Source organism: Phasianus colchicus, chromosome 1 (genome assembly GCF_987193195.1).
Source record: "Phasianus colchicus chromosome 1, bPhaCol1.hap1.1, whole genome shotgun sequence".
Classification (NCBI taxonomy): domain Eukaryota; kingdom Metazoa; phylum Chordata; class Aves; order Galliformes; family Phasianidae; genus Phasianus; species Phasianus colchicus.
The window spans coordinates 111,009,568-111,030,950 of NC_143436.1; the positions used below are offsets into that span (position 1 = coordinate 111,009,568).

Below are 21,383 nucleotides of genomic sequence, written 5' to 3' on the forward strand. Positions count from 1 at the left end.
TGCGGGACAGAGATGGCTGAGGGTAAGATATCCAAAGTTACCTATATAGCTGGCTTTTGTTTATGTCTCCAGGGTGAGACTCTTGTCTAACCTGCTGTAAGGTCTATCACACAGGAGGAGAGAAGAATGCTTTCAAACAAATAAACTCTGCAGAAGGCTCTGGGCCATCTCATCTGTGGTACTAACAGCATTTCCAGTCATAGGATGTTCTCTATAAAACAGTAAAAAATAGAGGTATGATACTGAAGTTCCTAAATATGGAAGGTAACAAACTAAGCACTAAGTGAGACTTCTGTAGGACAGCATGACGCATGTGTTAGTCTGAAAGTAGAACACTGACCCAACACGCACCATATCTTAATGTTTCACACCGTTTTTGTGTCTGTGTGGGGAAATATAGAAAGTGTAGATAATGCATATTTCACTCAGGTGAACCTCTGCAAGATATATCCTCTGAAGTTTGCAGAGTGGTATTCAAATTAGAGTATCACAGAAGGTTTACTGCAAATGTTGAAATTTTACGTTATTTTCCAACAATTACAAGGTCTGGATGTTTCTTTTTCTGGCAGCATTTGCCTTCTGGCCTCTAAAAAGGCTCATAACTTGATATTATTCCCATGAGTGGGGATATAGAATAAGAATCGAGAAATATTTCAGCGTGCTGTTTAAGATTTGCTTTGTTGGCTTAGAAGACAAGGCCCACCTAACCTAGCATTCCAACTCCAACAGCTTGAAGATAAAAGACGAGCTATCTATTTTGTGAGCCTCATTCTGTGTTGGGTGATATTAGTCTCCACTGTTCAAATTTTAGCTACCTTTAAGTGCTAGTCACCAAATCTGCTATTTCCATTTCATATGTTGTGATCAAAGCCAAGGCTTTAGGATTGTGTATAATCCTTATGATTGATGTTGTAGTAAGAACTTGAAGAACTTGCTGACATTTCTTTTAAAATGTTAAAATGTGAAAATAATCTAGCAAAAGAAATATTCCAGTTGATAATCCAGATTCCCATTTCTTGTGTCCAAGCATAGGACTCTCAGCAAAAGAAGAATGCGAAGCTGTTGGAGTGGGTTCAGAGGAAGGCCATCAAGATGATCAGAAGGCTGGAGCACTCCTCGTGAAAATAGGCTCAGGGAGCTGGGCTTGTTTAGCTTGGAGAAGAGAAGGATCCAGACAGAGGCCTTCAAATCTTGAAGGGAGCTTATAAGTAGGAGGGTGTGATAGTGATAGGACAAAGGGAAATGGCTGTAAACTAAATAGGGGAGATTTAGGTTAAATGTCAGGGGGAAATTCTTTCCCCAGAGGTTGGTGAGGCGCTGGCACAGCTGCCCAGAGAAGCTGTGGTGCCCCATCCCTGGGGGCACCAAAGGCCAGGTTGGATGGGGCGCTGGGCAGCCTGAGCTGGTGGGGGGCAGCCCTGCCCATAGCAAGGGTTGGGGTGGGTGGGCTTTGGGGTCCCTTCCAATCCAAACCATTCTGTGATTCTTACTCTGTAAGAATTTAGTGATCCCAGATCATCAAATTCTGGAGACCCAAACTGATAATGTATCTGTTCAGCTACCACTGACTGGATCAAACTGGTGCATCTGCCTGCTGGAAACATGATTTCTACTTCATAAACAGAGTCAAACAGTGCTGCTGCTAAACAGAGGTTGTGCTTAAACATTTTTACTGTCTAAACAAGTCTGTTTGTTGATTGTCTCCAAGTGTTAATTGGTTCTTGAAGGACTCAGCTTTCAAACATTTAAGAAATAAATAGGCTGTACTCAGTTTGTGGTTAGAAAGCTTGTAGTGAGAGGCTGGAATGTGGCCAGCTCACATCCAGTCAGCTGTGTCATGCCCCCAGCTAAAAGTTTGCCTTGAACTGCTAAAGCTGTTCTTTGCTCTCTCCCATCTCTTTTCAGTCATTCTTGCTGTCTGTGGAGACCTGAAATTATGCTAGAACATGAAGCAATAATAGATGCTTGAGCCCAGAGAAATGAAAGCTTTCACTACTTGCTTGAAAATGTCCTTTTCTAAGCTCCTCACAATCCTGCACTAGCATCAACATGAGCACAGGTTAGATGGGACTCTAGAAGAGTCAGGATGCCTTTAGGAAGACTTGGTTCTTTCATGGGATCAGTTTGTTGTCTTTGTGACTACTGAGGTCACTTAAGCCAAGTCCAGTCTAGTTTTCTGTGGTTCACTTCTAGTTGTTCTAGTGAATCGGGGCAGGCATGTGATCCTGTGGCACATGTGCACAGTCAAGCAAACAATTAAAGAAGAAAAAAAAAAAAAGAATCTCTGGGGTTAATTTAAAAAAAAGAGAGGAGGAACCAACTTCAAAGCTACTTTAGTGGCAATTCTTCCCTTTCTTCTAGCTTCATAAAGAAGGTTTTTGTTTGGTTCATTGGTTGTTTTTTTTGTTTGTTTGTTTGAGATTAGATGCATATAACATTATCTCTGAGCTTCTAAATGTCTGATTAATACATTGATTAGACATGGACAGAAAACTATTCATGAAAATACCAAATCAAGGTGCTGCACTGTGCAGCAGTACCCAGCAGATGGTGCTCCCTGTACCCATACCAGCTGCCTCACGAAGCATTTGCATTAAAAACTTCAAAAATTCCTAAATTATTGGTTCAGTTTCAGCGGCAGGGCAGCCTGGAAGCTGACTCCCCTTTTAATGGCCTTTGTAATGCACTTTAGTCCTGTCTCAAAGCCACCCAAAGTGTTTCTTTTCCAGCACGTGTTACTCATAGCAGGATTACAGTCACAGAAGCAAGGGATGAAAGTGTCTGTGGGAATCTCAGTGTGATCCTGCCTGTCTCTTCAAGTGCCTAAATACCAGTATAAAGCATGGCCCTGAAATCCACAAAAACATTTAAATAAAAAGGTTTTGATTTGCTTTCCCCATTCACCCCTCTTTCTTTTGTATGCTCTGGATTGGTTCAGAGAAGCACGTTGGCAGCAGATGAAGGAATTGCTTACAGCTTGAGCCAGGGGACTGATGCATTTGTTGGACTTAGACACTGCTGTTGTGGTGTTGTCACTGTGGTATTGTATTGACACAAGCTCCTAAACTTTAATTCATCTCACTGCACCACCACGCATCCTGTTCTGCTGATTAAAAGGTTAACTGTACATCAAGAATGTTCAAAATGTTAATTTGTTTTCTGTTCTTACATTCGGAAGCCGCATACAGTAGTATGGATTCTTAGTCTGTATTGATACTTCTTATGGAGATTTTTACTGAGTCAGCATCTAAAGTAAATCATTATTAAAAAAATATAATTTTATGAGCATGGCCAAATTATCTGAGTAAAAAACACCCTATAAATCAAAAATGTAATTAAATATTAGCTCTCAGCTAATTAAAAAGTCTGATATTCCAAGTGTCATTTTCCTTAGCTATTACTAAGGTCATTTCACTTGCCTAATCATTTCTCTAGTCTGGGGAAGTGGATGGCTGCAGAGTGTCAGCTATCAGAGGATTCACTTGGCACTGAACATTGCATAGAAGAACCTGAATCATAGAATCACAGAATATCTCAAGTTAGAAGGGACCCATAAGGACATCTAGTCCAACTGCTGGGTCCACATAGGACCATTTAAAAATCAGATGTTATGTCTGAGAGCATTAGAATTGTTCAAACGCTTATTTAAGACTGACAGGTTTGGTGCTATGACTACTGCCCTGGGGAGGCTGTTGCTTTGGTTTTCAAATCCTAATTAGTGTACAATGAAAATATCCTTTTCCTTCTATTCTGCTGCATGGTGCCTAAATCTGCAGGGTACAGCTCCTGCCACCTGGTAAGGCTGTCCCCAAGGACAGAGCTCTCCCTGTGAGACCACAGCTCTGTCTATTCCTGAAGATGCAGCTGTATTTGCTGCTCAATACTGTGACAGGTATGAGGGCATTTGTAGTTAGGAGAGGAAAATGAGCATCCCTGGAACAGGATTCATCTGCCTTTGTTTTACATGTCTATTTTAGATGAGGTGAAGCCAATAAGAAATACTTCTATGTGTTGGGAGGAAGTGTTGATGCCTGCAGGTAGGAAGGCTCTGCAGAGGGATCTGGATAGGCTGGGGCCAATTGTATGAGCTTCAGCATGTCCAAATGCCAGGTCTTGCACTTCGGTCACAACAATCCATTGCAACGCTACAGGCTTGGGGCAGAATAGCTGGAAAGCTGCACAGAGGAAAAGAACTTTGGAGTGTTGGTCAATGCTTGGCTGGACACAAGCCACCAGTGCGCCCAGGAGGCCATGAAAGGCAACAGTGTCCTGGCTTGTATAGAAATGGTGTAGCTAGCAGGAGCAGGGAGGCTATCATCCCCCTGTACTCAGTTCTGGTGAGACCACACCTCGAGTGTTGTGTTCACTTTTGGGCCCCTCATTACAAGAAACACATTTAGGCCCCGGAGTGTGCTCAGAGAAGGACAACAAAGCTGTGAAGGTTCTGGAGCACAAGTCTGATGGGGAGCAGCTGAGGGAACTGGGCTTGCTCAGTCTGGAGAAAAGAAGGCTCAGGGGAGACCTTATTGCTCTCCACAACCACCTGAAAGAAAATTGTGGCAAGGTGGGGGCTGGCCTCTTCTCTCCAGTAACAGCAATAGGATGAAAGGGAATGGACTCAAGTTACACCAGGGGAGATTCAAGTTCAGTATTAGGAAAAACATCTCAGAAAGAGTGGTAAGGCAGTGGCACAGGCTGCCCAGGGAGGTGGTGGAGTCACCGTCCCTAGAAGTATTCAAGATCTGTAAAGATGTGGCATTGAGTGACATGGTTAGTGGGCATGGTGGAGATGGGCTAACGGTGGGACTAGATGGTCTTAGTGGCCTTTTCCAACCTTAATGGTTGTATGATTACATGATTCTTAAGGGAACTTGGAGCAACACGGTATCATGGATACCTATGTTATGAGACAGCTGCCGGTCTTAGAAGAAAATCCCTCCCCAGCTTTCATGCCTTGGAAGAAGGTGCCATCCTTGTCCAACATGCCACCAGCCCACTCCTCTCACCTTGATCGTGAAGGGACATCCTATCCCCAACATACCTGCATTGGAGAAGGTGCTCAGACACACCAGGGCATTACTGCACACACTCTCGTCTACATCACTGTGCCTCCCAGCCTATGCAGCTTATATGAGAACTGCAGTCAGCTCATGTGTATCATCAAAGAATGTGCAATCCAGGCCCTAAAGAAAGTATAAGCATGTGCAGATTATGCAGGATGAGCACGGAGGACAGGAAAAAATAAAAGGATTAAAGCATGGAAAAGCTGAAAACTCTTACTGCTAAATTCAGGACTTGTGAGTGAGTACTGCTAGAACTAAGGAAAACTGTTAACGAGAACAATTACTGCTTCACTCCTTCATGAGAGATCATTGTCCATCATTGCAAATTCATCATGCCTACCGCATGGGGCTCTGAGAGCAGCGAAGAATCAGGGATGTGTTAATGCTCTGCAAGCCTGATGGGACGCACCTGCTATGATTCTCACTGCCAGCAACCTGTCTGCTTCAGACAAGGAAGCTGGCAGATGTCTCATCCAATAGACGATGAACCCCTATGTCCCTTCTTTTGAATTTTTATGTGCATGGAAGCTTGAGTTTGGCCTGATATTAATAATGGGTGGGGTCATACTGCTCTGTGAACAATTTCCTTAATTCAGCAAAAAGTGCTGAAAGTCTTATTCAGATCAGAGGGAGAATTTCCAGCCTATTTCATACTTGAATACTCCATTCATCTTGAATTGTTCATTCTCATGTTAATAAGTGCTACCTGTTTTGCTATAATAACTTGGCACTTGCTGTGTTGTCATTTTGCAACACGATGGTGCAAAAGTGTGTAAGTCATATTTGTATTTAACTTGTAGGAAAATATGGACTAATCTGTCACTGCCAAAAAAAAGTCCTGCAAAGAAAGCCCATGGGTCACTGTAAAGGGTAATCTGGTTTTATGTCACTTGTGCTACATCAGAACTGATTGGTACCCAAAATATGAGAAAATAGGGTTTCTTTCTTCACCCTACAGCTTGTATTGCAGTTGTCTCCTTCCCTTTTATTAAATGATGTTTCCATGGGTAGCTGGGAACAGTTTCCCTTTTCATTTGTACAATGCAGTATGTAATTATTTCATGATGACTTTAATTAGTCATTCTTTCACTAAGGTTACAAGCACAATATTTAGTGATTTCTTTTTTGTTTGACTCGATTTCTTGACAAGAGAGCTGGAGGAGTTGAGGGGCTTATATGAGAATGGAATGGCTATTCAATTTTGGAACTACCTCTGACACAGACTTAACGTACAAAATTGCTTGTCATTTTTTCAGCCGAAAAGTCTTATGCTGGAAAACTGCCAGAGTCAAATGGCTCTGCAGGAACCTGCTTGTTATCCTGTCAGTCTGCTCAGCCTCTGGCCGGGGAGGCTGCTGGTGATGGCTTTCAATCCACTGCACCAACTGGGCTGGCGGGAGCTGGGAAGCTAATACTTCTATCCAAGACCTGTTTGAGGGCTCCTTCTCCTCTTTACCTTTCTTTCACAACCAAAATCTGGTAAGCTGCTACAAACCTGTTGACATCTTCTCAATAAAATGGCACTGAGACATTTCCATCCAAAGTGGGGTTACTTTGCTATGTCCCTCCTGCTTATCCTCTTCTATTCAGAAAAATTATCTGAGCTAAATTCACTGGATTACTGGCATTAGTTTGGGATGTCCATGTGAGTGGTCTGTCTTTCCTCAATGATACAACCTGCTGCCACTGAGCATAGGTTAACCAGAGCAATATTCAAGTGTAGTTATAAGGAACTTTTCACCAAGAGTGCTCTACAACTGGAAATTCCAGACATCCACAGTGTGTGCACAGATAACATAGAAAGTAGATCTGAATGGCTTAAGATAGAAAGAGAAGGAAAATAAAGAACTACTGGACACAACCAGTAGTTCATGCACTATGCAGAGTGCACCTTGGTGGAAATGCAAGCAGACCTTAACATGGATGTGTCAGTAGTGAGCCATTGCCAGAGTTTTTAAAAGTAGCAGATTGGTAATGCTTAAAAACACCATATCTGACTCAAGGTAGCTGGGTGCTTACTGTCTCTACTGGACTGGAAACCACCAGTTGCTGAGGGACCGCTGGTGCCAGTCTGTCTGTATACAAGCAAGACAACATAAGAAGAGTCTGAGACAGACCTTCTATGAACCTGACATGCCTGATGAATGCAGAAAAAAAATAATTTAATAAATATTTCTGCTTAGTATTTAGAAAATAGCTGCATGGTGTGAGTAAGTTGATGAATTCAAGGGAAGTACAAAGTACTATGAAGTAAGAAGGTTCTTAGGATGGAGGTGAATGCTACATAGCACTTAATTTTACCATACTTTTAAATCACTAGCCTGGATAGTTTCAATTCTTTTACGTGACTATAAAAATATCATAGAAACTTAATCAAGTTGAATTAAACTTGGAATCCTGGGGAAATTCCATTATCCTTAATAGCGTTGAACCATAATTCAGAAAAGACTGGGCTGGATTGGGTTTCGGAGCATGTAACCAGCTTGAGACAAAGTAATAATGATATGTGCTTTCAATGCCATCTAAGACTGCCCTTTTCTGAGCCTGTCCCAGCCAGATCATGGCTCCCTTCTTCATGAGCAGATACAGCCCTGATTTATGAACATACATGCACACTCACATGTGATATAGCTACATTCTTGAGAGGTTTGGATTGGTATCCTGTGAGAACCTGCCCAATACTATACAGTATTACAAAATAAGCTAAGTAGTTTAGCAAAGTGGTAAACTAACACACCTCAAGGCAATCATCATAGGAGAAACTTCTAATGGGCATGTTTTGATTAAGATTCCACTGGTGATAGTGTTAGGCCTGAAGTGATTAAATATTTGCATCAGTGATTCAGAAGTAAATATATCTCCTCTGCTGATTAAGGTGTGTGACTTATGCAGAACGGTAAACAAAGAGACTAGAAATGTTGCATACAACAATCTTGACTTCTTGATAAGCTTGACCTATTTAAGTGAAATATATTTAAGTAGCTAACTGCACAGACACACTTTTAGAAGCAAGGAAAGAAGGTCATGCCTACAGAATAGGATGCAGCATCGCAGCAGGAATGGACTCAGAAAAGGATTTGGCAATCAAAGGATAAGCAAACCAGCATGAGCTCCCACAGTTATGCTGTTGTCAAAAAAGGTTAATGGTATCTTGGACTAACAGTGCATGAATGGGGCATAAGTAAGGTAATGTTCTCTGGATATGGCACTGGTGGTACTTACACTGCAATACTGCATCCCATTTTGACATCAGCTGTTCCTAAAGTGAGGCTGAAAAGGCATGAAAAAGTTCCACAAATGATAAAATAGCTGGTGAAATTGCCTGGTAGAAAGCCCTAAAGAATTCAGTTTGTTTAGCTTATCAAACAGAAGATTGGGTACAGCTTGTTATGTCTAACTATCTATGTTCTTGAGACCAGGGGATAGAAAAATACCAAACTATAAAGGGCTTTTTAACCTGGTTATTTATACATATAAATAAACAGTCAGGAGCTGTGATAGACATGTAAATACTCTACAGATTGTTTTACAGCAAATGGCAAAACAGTGGTATAAACTGCAAAAGAGGATCTTTCCCTTCTTTGATTTCACACCTTAAAATCAAACCAGAACATCTGTTCAGAAGAGAGTTGAATATTGCTGTTTCCCATACAGGGTCACCACACATGACTGAAGGACGCATGATGTATAAGGGATCAGACTAGCAGGTAGGCCACTTCATTTGACATGTATCAGTCTACCAGCTAATTGGGAAAGGCTCATCATGAAGGCATTCTCACCAGGCCTGTGGCCTGACCAAGGAAGACAAGCACTACTGAATGTTGTGGCCATGAGGTTTGTGATGGTGACAAATTATTTTTGGGTCTCCAAGTTCACCATCCGCAAGCCTCAGTTAGCTGTGTCAGGGACTCCAAGAAGCTCACTGATCCAAAGTGGCACTTTCTCATTCTGATAACCATGACATATCAGGCTGTGCAGTTTGGCCCGACAGGTAATGGCAGCTCTTCTCTCTTGGGAGGCTTCCCAGAGATCAAGCATCCCCTTCAGCGTGCATCACACATATTTCTTGTTCTGAAATGTAATCTTAGACAAAAGCATTACCAAGTGCATGCAACAAGCAATACGCTTGTAATAAGCTTCCCAGCCTCTTCTCTATGAGGCCAAGTGTCCAACAATCTGGTTTTGTTGCCTGGGAATCATACTTATTATACTGCAAAGATTTCAGTGCTGCAGTGCAACACTGGAGTGTTTTTCTAGCTGGCACCATAACTGTTCCATGTAAAATGGAGCAGAGAGCTTGAACCTGAGCTTCATGTCCTTTGTAGTGGAGCTGCATGCCCTGGGGTGAAACTCCTGACTGCTTGAAGTTGTTATGCTTCACACAGAAAGCAAAGGCGAGGATGGCATTCAGATCCCTTCCCCAGTTAGTGCTCATATATGTTTTCAAAGAACTGTAATGGGAGAGACACCAAATACTTTCCCTAGAGTCCCTAATAAGTCAGGGAAACTTAAGTATTTTAAGTTTCCCTGACTTATTATAAGGACCTTGTCCCATCTCAACAGGCCTGTCCGTGACTTTTCCTGAAACTGAGCAGAGGCAGAATTTGAAATTTGCTTTTCAGCACAAGGATGAATGCTCAGTTGCAGGATAATTGGGTGTAGTGGGATTGGTGTTGTTTGGAGCTTTCCATAGCAAAACATGAAGCAGCGTCATGGCTGAGAATTCCCTTTGGAAACAGATTTCAAAGACTGAGTCCAAGTCCTCAAGGCACTAGTCTTTCCTTGGCATTTTCTTTGGCCTAACTTTTCCTGCTGGCTTCTTTGTATTCCTTTCCCAGGTGGCTGATGCTCTCTTTAGGCATTGTATAGGGAGCTTAAGGTGATAAAGAGTTTCAGAAGCCTGGTGCCACGTCTAAATGTCAAGTTGCCCTGTGAATTGAGATTGAAGCCTTTTCTTCAGGCCACAAGAATATGATGTTCTCCTGATTTGCTCACAACAGGGTTGCTGAAGCTCCTCCCATTGGCTGTCACTGTGATCGCTATCACCTGCTTCCCAGCACTCAGACCCTGAGGCTACACTCTGTGCTGCCTGCCTGTTAGGGTGCAATCTAGGAATATGTGATACCCCCATATCCAGCTGTTCTTAGCTGTGACTTCCAGTCATAGTGCCTGCATCTCTAGTTTGGTTTTGTAATTTATACCCACTCCCAGAGCATGCTGATTGCTTAGGCAATTCCCCATCTTATCTCATTTCTCCTTTTAAGGGGCTGCCACATGGGGCAAAACTATAGGGCTGTCTGAAACAGCCTCTTTATTGACTCTTTACTGGGGACCTTTTCCCTAGAGATACTCAGTCCCTATCTGTCTCCAGTATGATGTGAGGATGACATTTTACTATTTCTCATCTCATTATAACTAAAGGAAAATAAATATACTGTGAGTGTACTATGTTGGTATCAACTGAAAGCAGAGAGTTCATATAAATTATGCTCCATCCCTGAGAAAATAACTATTTGTTTGAGCAGGAAAAAGGATGATGTGCTTTCTTTTTCTCTCCTAGCACATCTTGGGATCAGCTGGCTATGGTAAGTGAGGGTTACTTAAATATAAAGTAATGGACAATCAACTTCTGCAGAATTGAGCTAATCTGGTGCTCCTACTGCTAGTTTTTTCCACTGTTCACCTCCATATGCTTGAATTAAAAAACCGAGACAAATAACCTGCTTGTATCAAAGTGAGTGCTGTGAGCCCTACTAATTCCCATCAGTATAATAGGCAGTAGCCATACAAATGAATTGCAACTAAAACTGGTAAGAAATAAATTGGTCTTTAGTTCCTGAATTTCCTTGAATCTCTGGATGTTGGAGCACTCAGCTATAAAAACAGACATGATATCTCATGTAAAATAAACATGTGACATCTCTTGTGTCATTCCTGAAAATGTTAGTTGAAGACAAAAGCGGACTAAGAACACAGCTTAGATGGTATCCATCTCTGTAGCAGTGGCCATGGCTAATCCCAGCGAGGTGTCTAGAGTCCCTAGTTGACTGGGAAGCCAAGATGGGTCTAGAAGCCTATTCATCCTAAATCTAGGTAAATATTTAAGAGGACTGAATTTTCTTTTGTGGAGACCCATTTCTCTCCACTGACTGAAAGGCTCCGCATGACTAGCTTAGATAACAGTTTTCCAGGCAGCTAAAATTAGAAATGAATCCCACCCATTAAACAGAGGGTAACATGAAAGGAATGACTGATTATGTTCTTCAATATTAAATAGATCTCAAGGCAGATCTGTTTAAACTGACTGTATTCTTCTCAAATAGCATTATGTGAATATTTCCAATATAGAAAGGGAAGTATTAATGTCACGTACAAAAAGACATGAGAAAAAATGAGAGGGTTTATATTGTTCCACTAAAACAGGGTAGGTAAACAGCAGCAAGGGAAAAGAATAATCTGGTCTAATTCAAGGGTTTATTGTGTTCTTGCTGAGATCTATCTTCAAATTTCCAGCCCACTTCCAAAAAATGCTGTAACTTTTTAGTTGGATACTGAGCTTAGGGCTTGTAAGGAAAATCTGAAATGTCACCGGTGTTTTGTCTGACGTATCATATGAAAGTGTTGATGTCTTCCAACTCCTATTACTTGGGTACTTAAATAGAAAATTATCTCTTTATTTCAAACATCTGTCTTCCAGTAAGACTGCATTGTTATCATCATCATCATCATCATCATTTGCTTTCCAGCTTCATGGCATCATGAAGACTCCCAGCTCTTAGCTGCCAGAAATAAAGGCTCTCAGCCTTACCTAGAATCAGACCATAAGGGCTTTTCTCAACCTCACCTTTTGGCTGCTCAAACCTACTGATGTTCTTTTCACCCTTACTGTGTTAGATCTATAGGATAACTGAGGCAGAGCACAGGAAGAGAAAAAACATAATTCAGAAACCATCCAAAGCAATGGATATTTTGAAACAGGAAGGTGACAAACTGTCTGGGATGAACTGTTGATTTTGGGTTTTAATTTGGGTCAATAACTGTGTGTGAGCATTTTACGTTGGGATACGCTTCTTTCTGCTCACAGATCCTTTGGCTTTTTAGGTAGATATAAGTTGAGTTGTGGCAAGAAAGCTCCAAATGCTTATCTCTGGTAAATATTAAAAGCACTGAAAATGTTTTGAAAACTCTCTATATCTTTTATCCAAAATTCCTTGAACTCAGCCTAAACCACTTAAAATCAACAAGCTGCAAATAGTTACAGCCAAGGTGTGTATATATATATATATATTTTAACGAAAACTCCATATAGAATATTTCATATTTTATACTTTCTTTTCCTCATCCATCTATTCCACTCTTCTGAATTAAACTTTTCTTACATGTTGTACCTTATCAACTACATCCATACTGGCTGCTGTTTTCCCCCAGGCTATACTGCTTCTCCATGTGAACTAGATCTTGTACAGAGACACCAGAGCTATCAGTAAGTCACCACAATTACTCCTGTGACCGTGCTGTAAATCTGTCCCCTCCTACTGCTGACATGCTCCCACTTTGCCCTGCCCTTCCCAGCTCATTTCTTCTTGTGCTGTCCTTTTTCTTTCCCGTGGGCTGCACCAACCCACTGCCTGCAATGCTTACCCTGCTGTAAAGCCTGGAAGCTACTACTGTTTCCTCATCTATTTTAGGAGTGAGAATTTTGTTCCTGCCTGCTTGTCCTCACCTTCATTTGTAGCTTCCTTTTTTCTTTTCTTTTTTTTTCTTTTCTTTTTTATTCTTTTTTTGCCCTGGATTTTTTTAACAGGTTTTCTCTCCTCTTTTCTTTCTTCTCAGAGTTGCGTTCTTGATATTTTTGTCTGCAGGGACCAGGGGATCACCCTTAAAGCTAATAGAAGAGTTAATGAGGGAATGTAGGAATGCAGGAGACTGCTATTTTTAGCAGGCTTCTTCTTATGTAATCATTTTTTTTTTTCCCTGTGTGATATCAAAATAGATACCAAATAGAATTCAGTTTCTGTGAAACCTGTTTCTACGTCTCAGTGTTTTACAGGAAGCTCTGGTAGGTACTGATACTGCAGCCACTGTGAAAAAATAAATCCTGGGATGTGATCATGTACTCATGCTCAGGCAGAATTTCCATGGACAGTAATATGAACGATGGAGCCCTCCTTTGTCTTCATATTGTGCCCCACGTGAGAAGGGTTTGTGTCTCCATGTCGCTTCATCCCAAATAACATTACCTCCCTCCATGCTGGGCTGGTCCTGGCGGGCAGCACTGGTACTCCCAAAGCAGACAAATTGTGCATACCTTTCTCTGCAGGACTGCTTTGTGAATGGCACTATTCAACCTTAGTGTCAAAAGCTGCTTACAGCCTGAGCTAAAACTTTTGTTTGTGCAGCAGATTTCCATACTGTACATTTGTGCTGTGCTACAGTAGTTTTATCTTGCTTCTTCTCAAGAAGTTGAAAGGCAGGAGAACTAAGAGTTGTGCTGTGTCTGTATCACATGGGCACTAAAATGAGGATATCTCATGCACTTTATCTCCTTCTACCCAGCAGTCAAAATATGTGACATCTTTAAATGTCTAACATACATAGCCGTGTTTCACAGCACTTCTCAGGTCTTGTGGGAGATATGTATAAAACATTTTTAAATCCAGTTCTCAGATCCCTGTTACGATTTATCTACCTTTTGCTCTTTCTGATGGTACCTGAGGGAAGGGAGCACCAGGGCTTATGGAAAATGGGCCCAGAGGGCATGTAACTTCAGATGCACAAGGGAAGGCTCGTGGCTGGGCCAAGCTCTCTGCCACTAGGTAGGGAGGCTAACTACTATGACTTGAAATCTAGTCATGGATCCGTATTCGTATTGGGAGTGCCAGCACAACACTAACAGCACACAAACACCATCCAGTGCACTTAATGTGCAAGGATGTGGTTTGGGCTCCTACTTAAATAGACTCATAGAATTGTTTGTGTTGGAAGGGTCCTTTAATGGCTATGTAGTCCAACTCCCCTGCGGTGAATAGGGACACCTACAGCTAGATCAGATTGCTCAGAGTTCTATCCAACCTGACTTTGAGTGTCTCTAGGGATGGGGCATCCACCACCTCTCTGGGCAACTTGTGCCAGTGCCTCACCATCCTTATTTAAAAAACAACTTATTTATATCCAAACTAAGTATCTCCTCTTTTAGTTTGAAACCACTTCCCCTTGTACTATCACAGCAGACCCTGCTAAAGAGTCTTCCTCCTTCTTTCATACAGCCACCCTTTAGATACAGAAAGGCCACTCTCATGTCTCCCCGGAGCCTTCTCTTCTCTAGGCTGAACAGCCCCAGCTCTCTCAACCTGTCCTTGTAGGGAGGTGTTCCATCCCTTAGATCATTTTTATGGCTTTCCTCTGGACACATTCCAACAGCTGCACATCTCTCCTGTACTGAGGACTCCCCATCCGGACGCAGTACACCATGTGAGGTCTCACCAGCACAGAGCAGAGGGGCAGCATCACCTCCCTTGCCCTGCTAGCCACGCTTCTTTGAATGCAGCCCAGGACACGGTTAGCCTTCTGGGCTACAAGGGCACATTGTTGGCTTACATCCAGCTTGCCATTCACCAAGATCCCCATGCCCTGCCCAGAGCGGGGACAAACCCCGTATCCCAAGGGAACGGATCTGGGTGGCTATGGACCGCACTCCTCAGCCTGCGGCGGGGCCGGGCGGGGCCAGCTGGGCGCGGCAGGAGATCGCTCCCTCCTCCTCCTCCCCTCCCTCCGCCACCAATCCGGGCGACTCTCGAGGGCTCCGCGCGGCGCCGGCGGAGCGGGAGCCGCCGGTAGCAGGAGCAGCAAGAGCAGCAGGAGCAGCGAGAGCAAACGGCCGGGCAGCGGGGCACATGGCATGCCTGATGGCGGCTTTCTCCCTGGGCACCGCTCTGGTAAGGGGTGCCCTGCTCGCGTGCTTCCCCACGGGTCAGCGGGGAACGAGGGGGCGTGAGGGGCAGCGGGCGGAGGGCGGGGGGCGACCGTCGGCGCGGGGCGGCTGTGGGCTGGGGGTTGGCGGGGCAGCCCCTCGGCGGCGGTAGCGGCAGCGGCAGCTGTGAGGACGGCGGAGTTTGACCGGCAGTTACCTCTGGGTTTGAGCTGCTGAAGGGGATTAGGGGCTTCTGCGGGCGTTCTCCGATGGTTCTCAAAACAGATTTGCGGGAGGACCGTAACCTCTCCGGGTCTTTGCATAATAGCATCGGCTTGGTGCGTAACGGCCTCGGTTTGATGAGAGAGGGAAGTTGTTTGCAGTGCGTGGGGGACCGTTTCACTGCCGTGTAAACACCAGCAAGCGTTGAGCGCTGTGCGGGAAGATGAGGAATACGGCGGCGTGAGCTCAGCTGCGATGTAACGCTGTCCTTCAGTACAAATGCTGTTTCTGTCTGAGACGGACGACGGTTTGATGTGTGCACGCATCGCCGCGTCAGTGGAGCAGCAAGCATCTTGTTTGTGTTTGTAGATGTAGGAAGCGTGCCTAAAGAATCACTGTGCAGGGCTGCGGCTCCATGAACCGGCAGTGCCCACCTGGCGGTCGGCGGGATTCGTTTGCCCCAGCCCTCTGGGGCATCGTCCCCCAAAGAGAATGGCGTGTGACCTAAGGGCTGGCTGGGTTGTGTCATGGTCTGCTGTAAACAGACGCTTCAGTCCACCCAGAGACCAAAACGGTTTGCTCAGTATCCCAGGAATAGAAGTGTCTGGCTTTCTACTCCCAGCAGGTTGAAGTTGTCTGGCAAGCTTGTTTCTTTTCGGATCGAAATGAGCTGGAGGAGCCCTCACTGTCCCTTGAGTGCTCAAGGTGACCTGCTCATTGAGGGCTACTTTTTGGATATTCTCTGTGACATATGAAAGTGTTCAGTAGGTTCTGTGAACCAAGCAGTCTGAGAGTTTCAAAGTTAAGCCTTGAAAACATTCAGGAAAAAAATATTATTAACGCGCCATCTTTTTTTTTTTTTTTTAAAGGAAGAGGGAGGTCCCCTTGCTTTAATGGCTCAAGTCTAAGATGTTTCACATGATGCTTGTTTTGTTCAAATTCCGTGCCATTACAGTCAACTCTTTAAGAAATCAGGAGTAAGTGTTACTGGATACCTGACCTCTCAGTCACTTGAGAGCATAATTAAAGTTGCTCGCTTGAGAAAGTATGGTGAGCAGATTGGATTTTTACATCTAGAACCAAGAAGAACTGGAAGACTACAGTCTGCTGGTTTTGTAGGATTCCAGATTCTACTGGTTTTGTAGGACTGTGCTTTAGGGTTTTTCATCAGCATTCATGATAAGTGACCAGTTTGGAAAGCACTATTTTTACCATATGAGTGGGGAGACCATTCTCCATAACAGAGAGGATGACAGTGACACAGTGGAAATGTATCAATTTCTGAAGTGGCAGTGTGACTTAGCTGCTTTGGAGGGCAAATAGAAGTTGACAGTAGCATGACCTACAGCTCCTTGTTGAGTGTTCAAGGTTGGCACCTTTGAAAGAAGTGTAGCACATCTGCTTTTCATCAGATATCTTTGGGGAGATGTAGGCTGTTGGATAGGGTTGGCAGGATGGAAAGCCTAGTCCATAAGCCAGCTAGGGAATTATTTTCTGATACAGATCTGCATTAAAAACATTAGGTTTTATAGGAGACTGCACAGATGTTACACGCTTATGACATATGATGTTACATACTTACGATAAAGGACATCCTCTGAACTGTTCAAAATTCTGTTTAGCTGAATAAGATTCCTGGTTGTTTTCCTTGAGGCTTTGGACATACTCTGTTGATACTGATGCAAGGTGCTCATGTGGGTAAAAGGAATGGGAAAAGTTCAGATTTTGTGTATGTGAATTAGAAAGAAGAGAAGGGCAGGCTGCAGGCCGCTCGTATGATCAGTAGAGGAGAGGAAAGAGCCTCAGTCCAAAGAATGCCAAGTGGAATTGCACTGAGTGCTATGCTGGGCAAAGCGTGGCAAGAGGCTGTGAGCTGAGAGCATTGACCTTGCAGTGTCAGCAGTGCTAGTACTGGAACAGGGTTTAGTATGTTTATGGAGCTGATAAGATTTCCATTAGGGATTGCTGTCGAGTAAGGAAAGATTTTGGATGGAAATTTTAGTGCTTTCCTCTTGTACTGCTGTAGGGTTGCAGAGCCTCCAGAACTATCGCTGCATGAGCAGATAAGGCAGAAAACTGCACATTTCAGAATTTTCAGAAATGTAACTTGTACAATTTCACATTTACAGATGTGTGTTCTGATCTGAAGGGATAAGTCTTGGACTTTTTCAGTGGCTGTCTTTTGACATTTCTGCCACCAAAATTGTTCAGCTAACTTCCTTCATCCTTCAACTCTGTCCCAGTACAAGCCCCGGGATTAGAGCAACTAGAACTCAATTCTTGGAAGGAATACAGTGCAACTGTACTTAGAAATTTCATTCTTCTGCTGTATTATTCTGGTCCAAGAGCTATTCACTTCTGAAGGTAGATACTGATGTGCTGTTTGTAGCTTTTGAGAGGAAACTAGTGCTAAAGGAACTGCCCTTTGTGTGCCATAAGTGCACAGGCTCTTTTATGCCTCTTTTACGAGATACTGGTGGAACAAATAAAAGGTGGCTTTGTTTTTTGTTGTTGTTGTTTTTATTTTTTGGTTATTTTTTTTTCACCTTTCAGCAGACTTTTCTAGATTATGTGCTTGGATTTTACTTTTAAATAATAATAATTCTTATGCAGAAGATTTTAAAATGTGTTCCCAAACAAAAGCATGTGAACTTCGCTTTTTCTTCAACTTTCTCTCTAGAACGCCAGCAATTCTGCTTGTACTATGGTCGAGCCAAAGTCTGTGTGTGTTTCAGTGGATGAAGTGGTCTCAAATGGCACAGATAACCAAGACATTCGACTGATGAATGGACACTTGAAAAAAGTGGACAATACTCTGACAGAAGCTCACCGTTTCTCCTATCTACCACGCAGACCAGCTGTAAATATTGAGTTTAAAGAACTATCCTACTCTGTCCAAGAAGGGCCATGGTGGAGGAAGAAAGGTGAGGAAAAGTAATATTTTAGCGACTATACAAATGTTATTGCCTATGTGGATAGTCGTGGTAGCTGAAATGAGTCTGTTGTGGATTAATGAAGCAAAGAAAGTAAGGGAAGCATGTTTTCACAGTGCTTTTTACTTGGGTTCTTAATATATCAAACTCCTAAGAGTATGGAGATAAATAGTTCCCTCTAAATTAAAAAAAAACAAAAAACCAAAAAAACCCACCAGAACATAAAGAACAAGGGCTAGAAAATGTATTATGGCTGAAGAGAGCATAAAGAAGCTGCTGCAGGACTGATTGGAAGCCCAGGTGTAGTATTTGTCCCAGCTCTGGAAGCAGACACTACTTTGTTTTGAGGAACATGGAGGCAACTGAACTTTTCTGCACTCTGAGAAACAGGAAATTCTGCACTTTATTTAACTGTTTGCTTCCCAATTCTAAAGTATCTGAAGTATGTACTGTACTTCTGTGCTGCCAGTCATCTGTCCTGTGATTTTGCCTGATTATTGTTGGGGGTGATTAGAGCATGCAGTAGCTTAAAGACAGAGGTTGGGGGGAGGGAGTGGTGTTTTGTTTGTTTTTAATTCTATAATAAGGTTTTGTCGAATATTTTTTAAGTACCCTTAACAGTAAGCATCTAAGAATTTCAGAAGGCATTTGAAACCAAGATGATTATTCTCTTAAAACATTGTGCTTGGAAATCAGTGCCATGGGCTGTAGGATTATCAGCTCTTCCAAGACTCTTGCTTTTCTCAGATAGGGATCTTTAAGTTTACCATTTCTTTTAATTGGTGAAACTGCTGGCTATTGCTAGGACTAACTCCTGAGCTTTAGTCAAGTAGGGGGATGCTATTTTGCTAGTTAATTTGCCAATACGTGGCACAGAGTTCTCAGCCTGCAACACAAAGCACATCAAAACAGTATGGGCATTGGATGCGTGTCAGGAAATTGAAGCATTACCACTTTTTTCTCACAATACAGTTTCCAGTATAGTTCTGAGACATTGCTCCCAGTGCTGAAATATTGATGGGAGTTGGGAGGGCACATTCGACTCTGTTCTTCATATACTTTTGGTCTCTTACAGTTTTGAAAGGTGGCTGTGAAGTGGTTCCGTCCTTTTTCATCTGCTTTGCATTCATTCTTTTTATACTTTCATCTGCTTTGTTGTAGCCATGTGTTTTCAGGGAAGTTTTGTGTGTGTGTGTATAAGTGTGTGTGTGGTGTGTATAAGTGTGTGACTAGTCATCTTTCCAACAGGAAAACTAGGTTGTGAAGTAAATTCCTCCAAGTGAAAAGAAGGAAGCCCAAAAGAAATTACTGAAATATTAAGGAAAGTTTTGTGTGCTAAGTGACATAATTGCTCTTCCTCAAGGAATTCTCTCTTAGTAATGTAAATTGGTATGGTTGTGTGCTTTAGTTATTTTTAAATGATAAGACCCTGCCAGTGTGGTGCTTGACTGAGCCATACTAGGTACCTGCACTTGCTTTGAATCTGTAACTCCACTAGGTTAGAGTTTCCACTTGAAATTGTTTCACAGAGTACCTTGCTGCTGACTGGAAATTTTGACGTTATCACAACACAGAGGCTTTAATTGTAGAGAAATGTGTGATACGAAAAACACTGTGCTGTGGCCACGGAAGTGGTTCCATATCTGGATAGCCTAAGCATACAGTTAATCATTTGTTGAAGGAGGTGCAAACTTGTGGTTTTAATTTTTTTTTTTTTTTCAACATCAAAACTGTATGTTTGCACTTCTATAATTATGTAGAAGGTTGCATGTTTGTTGATATGTCTGAGGCTGACTTGGCTTGAACCAAACAGCACATCCCAACGAAATGTCCTGCTGCTAAAAAGGACCAGTTGTGGCATTTGGCTGTAGGGCATGAATGACTGTTAGACATGGATTCTCCAGCTTCTGGGTATCTATGAGCAGGAGTTCTTATTCTTTACTCTTTGCTTGGCTTGCACCTTGTGTGTCTTTCCTTGGATCACTAAGGTCAGCTGCTGAGTAGTTGTGAGGAATGCTGTCTGTCAGCAGGTCTTGGCACCCTTCTGCTGACCAGGGATCTAGAAGATCTGGGGGGAGTTCATTCAGCCAATCTGAATAAAAGCCAGAGACTACTTTCACTGCAACTAAGGCAAATAACATAATGAGCTACCTTTTGAAGGATGTGGCCAGGTGGTGGAGAGAAATTATCCTTCCTCTAGTTAACATTAGTGAGATCACAACAGGAACATTGCATCTGGTTTGCGCCCTGCAGTTCAACAGAGGTAGTGGGAGGTTGGGAAGGGTCTATCAGAGAAGTGAAAAATTGGTTGGGGACCTATGAAGAGAGACTGAGGATGCTGCTCTTGTTTGGTCGAGTGAAGGGAAAGCTGGGGGATCATCTTGTAGTGGTTTACAACTACTCAAAGGGCAGCTCTAAAGACACTGGAGCCAAATTCCTGTAGGTATTGCCAGCTGACATACTGCATTTTGGATGGCTTACAGTGGATGTTAGGAAATATGTTTTTACCCGTAGAGGAATGCAGTTCTGGGACAATCCACTCAGATGGTGTAGTGTCTCCATGCTGGGGGGTTTAGAAGATTGGGCTGGGCAGAGCCACAGCTGGCATGATCTGGTGTTGGTGAGTATTGTGCTTTGGGCAGAAGTCTAGGTTAGATCTCCAGAGGTCCTTTTCAAGCAACACTTCTATGATTCACTGAGTTACTAACCAGACTATGGAAGAAAGAAACTTTCTTCCTACTCCAGGAATTGACCCAGTGTATTGATTTTAGTAGAGAAGGTTTTCCAAAAGCAAAATAGAAGACTGAAAAAGGAATTGCCTAAATATTCTTAAATGAAGGTGGGCATCAAAATATTAGGTTCAGCAGATGGGTAATGTCTTACCCTCAGATGCTGGTGACTCTTATAGATCTGCAGTCAAATGGGATTCCCTGCATGAAAAGGATTTCTCATTGCCATGAAGTGAGATGTTTAAATTGACCAATACCATCTAGTCCAACTGTCTGCCTACCGCCAATATTTCTCCACTAGGCAAGAGTCCAGTGTTGGAAATCCATCTGATTTAAAAAACAAAAACAAATTAACCAGAAAAACCAAACAACAGTAAGCTTGTATGTACAAGCTTAAAAAAAAAAAAAAAAAAAAAAAAGAAAAAATGGAAGATGTATCTCAGTTCATACTGTTCTCTTTGGTGCTGTTCATAGCAGTAAGGGACAAGGGATGCCATTCTAAAAATGGCCTTTTAAACTAGTGTTT

At 42.8% G+C, this 21,383-nt stretch overlaps 1 protein-coding gene across 1 annotated transcript in view; it reads left to right on the forward strand.

Moving 5' to 3' along the window:
* Positions 1 to 12,606: 12,606 nt before the first annotated feature.
* The window catches only part of ABCG1 (ATP binding cassette subfamily G member 1), a 61,071-nt gene continuing 52,294 nt past the window's right edge, over positions 12,607 to 21,383 (forward strand). The window contains exons 1-2 of the mRNA XM_031594661.2: positions 12,607 to 14,998; positions 17,876 to 18,119. Coding sequence (XP_031450521.1) covers positions 14,747 to 14,998; positions 17,876 to 18,119 — 496 coding nt within the window. The 5' untranslated portion in view covers positions 12,607 to 14,746. The remainder of the gene's footprint in view (positions 14,999 to 17,875; positions 18,120 to 21,383) is intronic.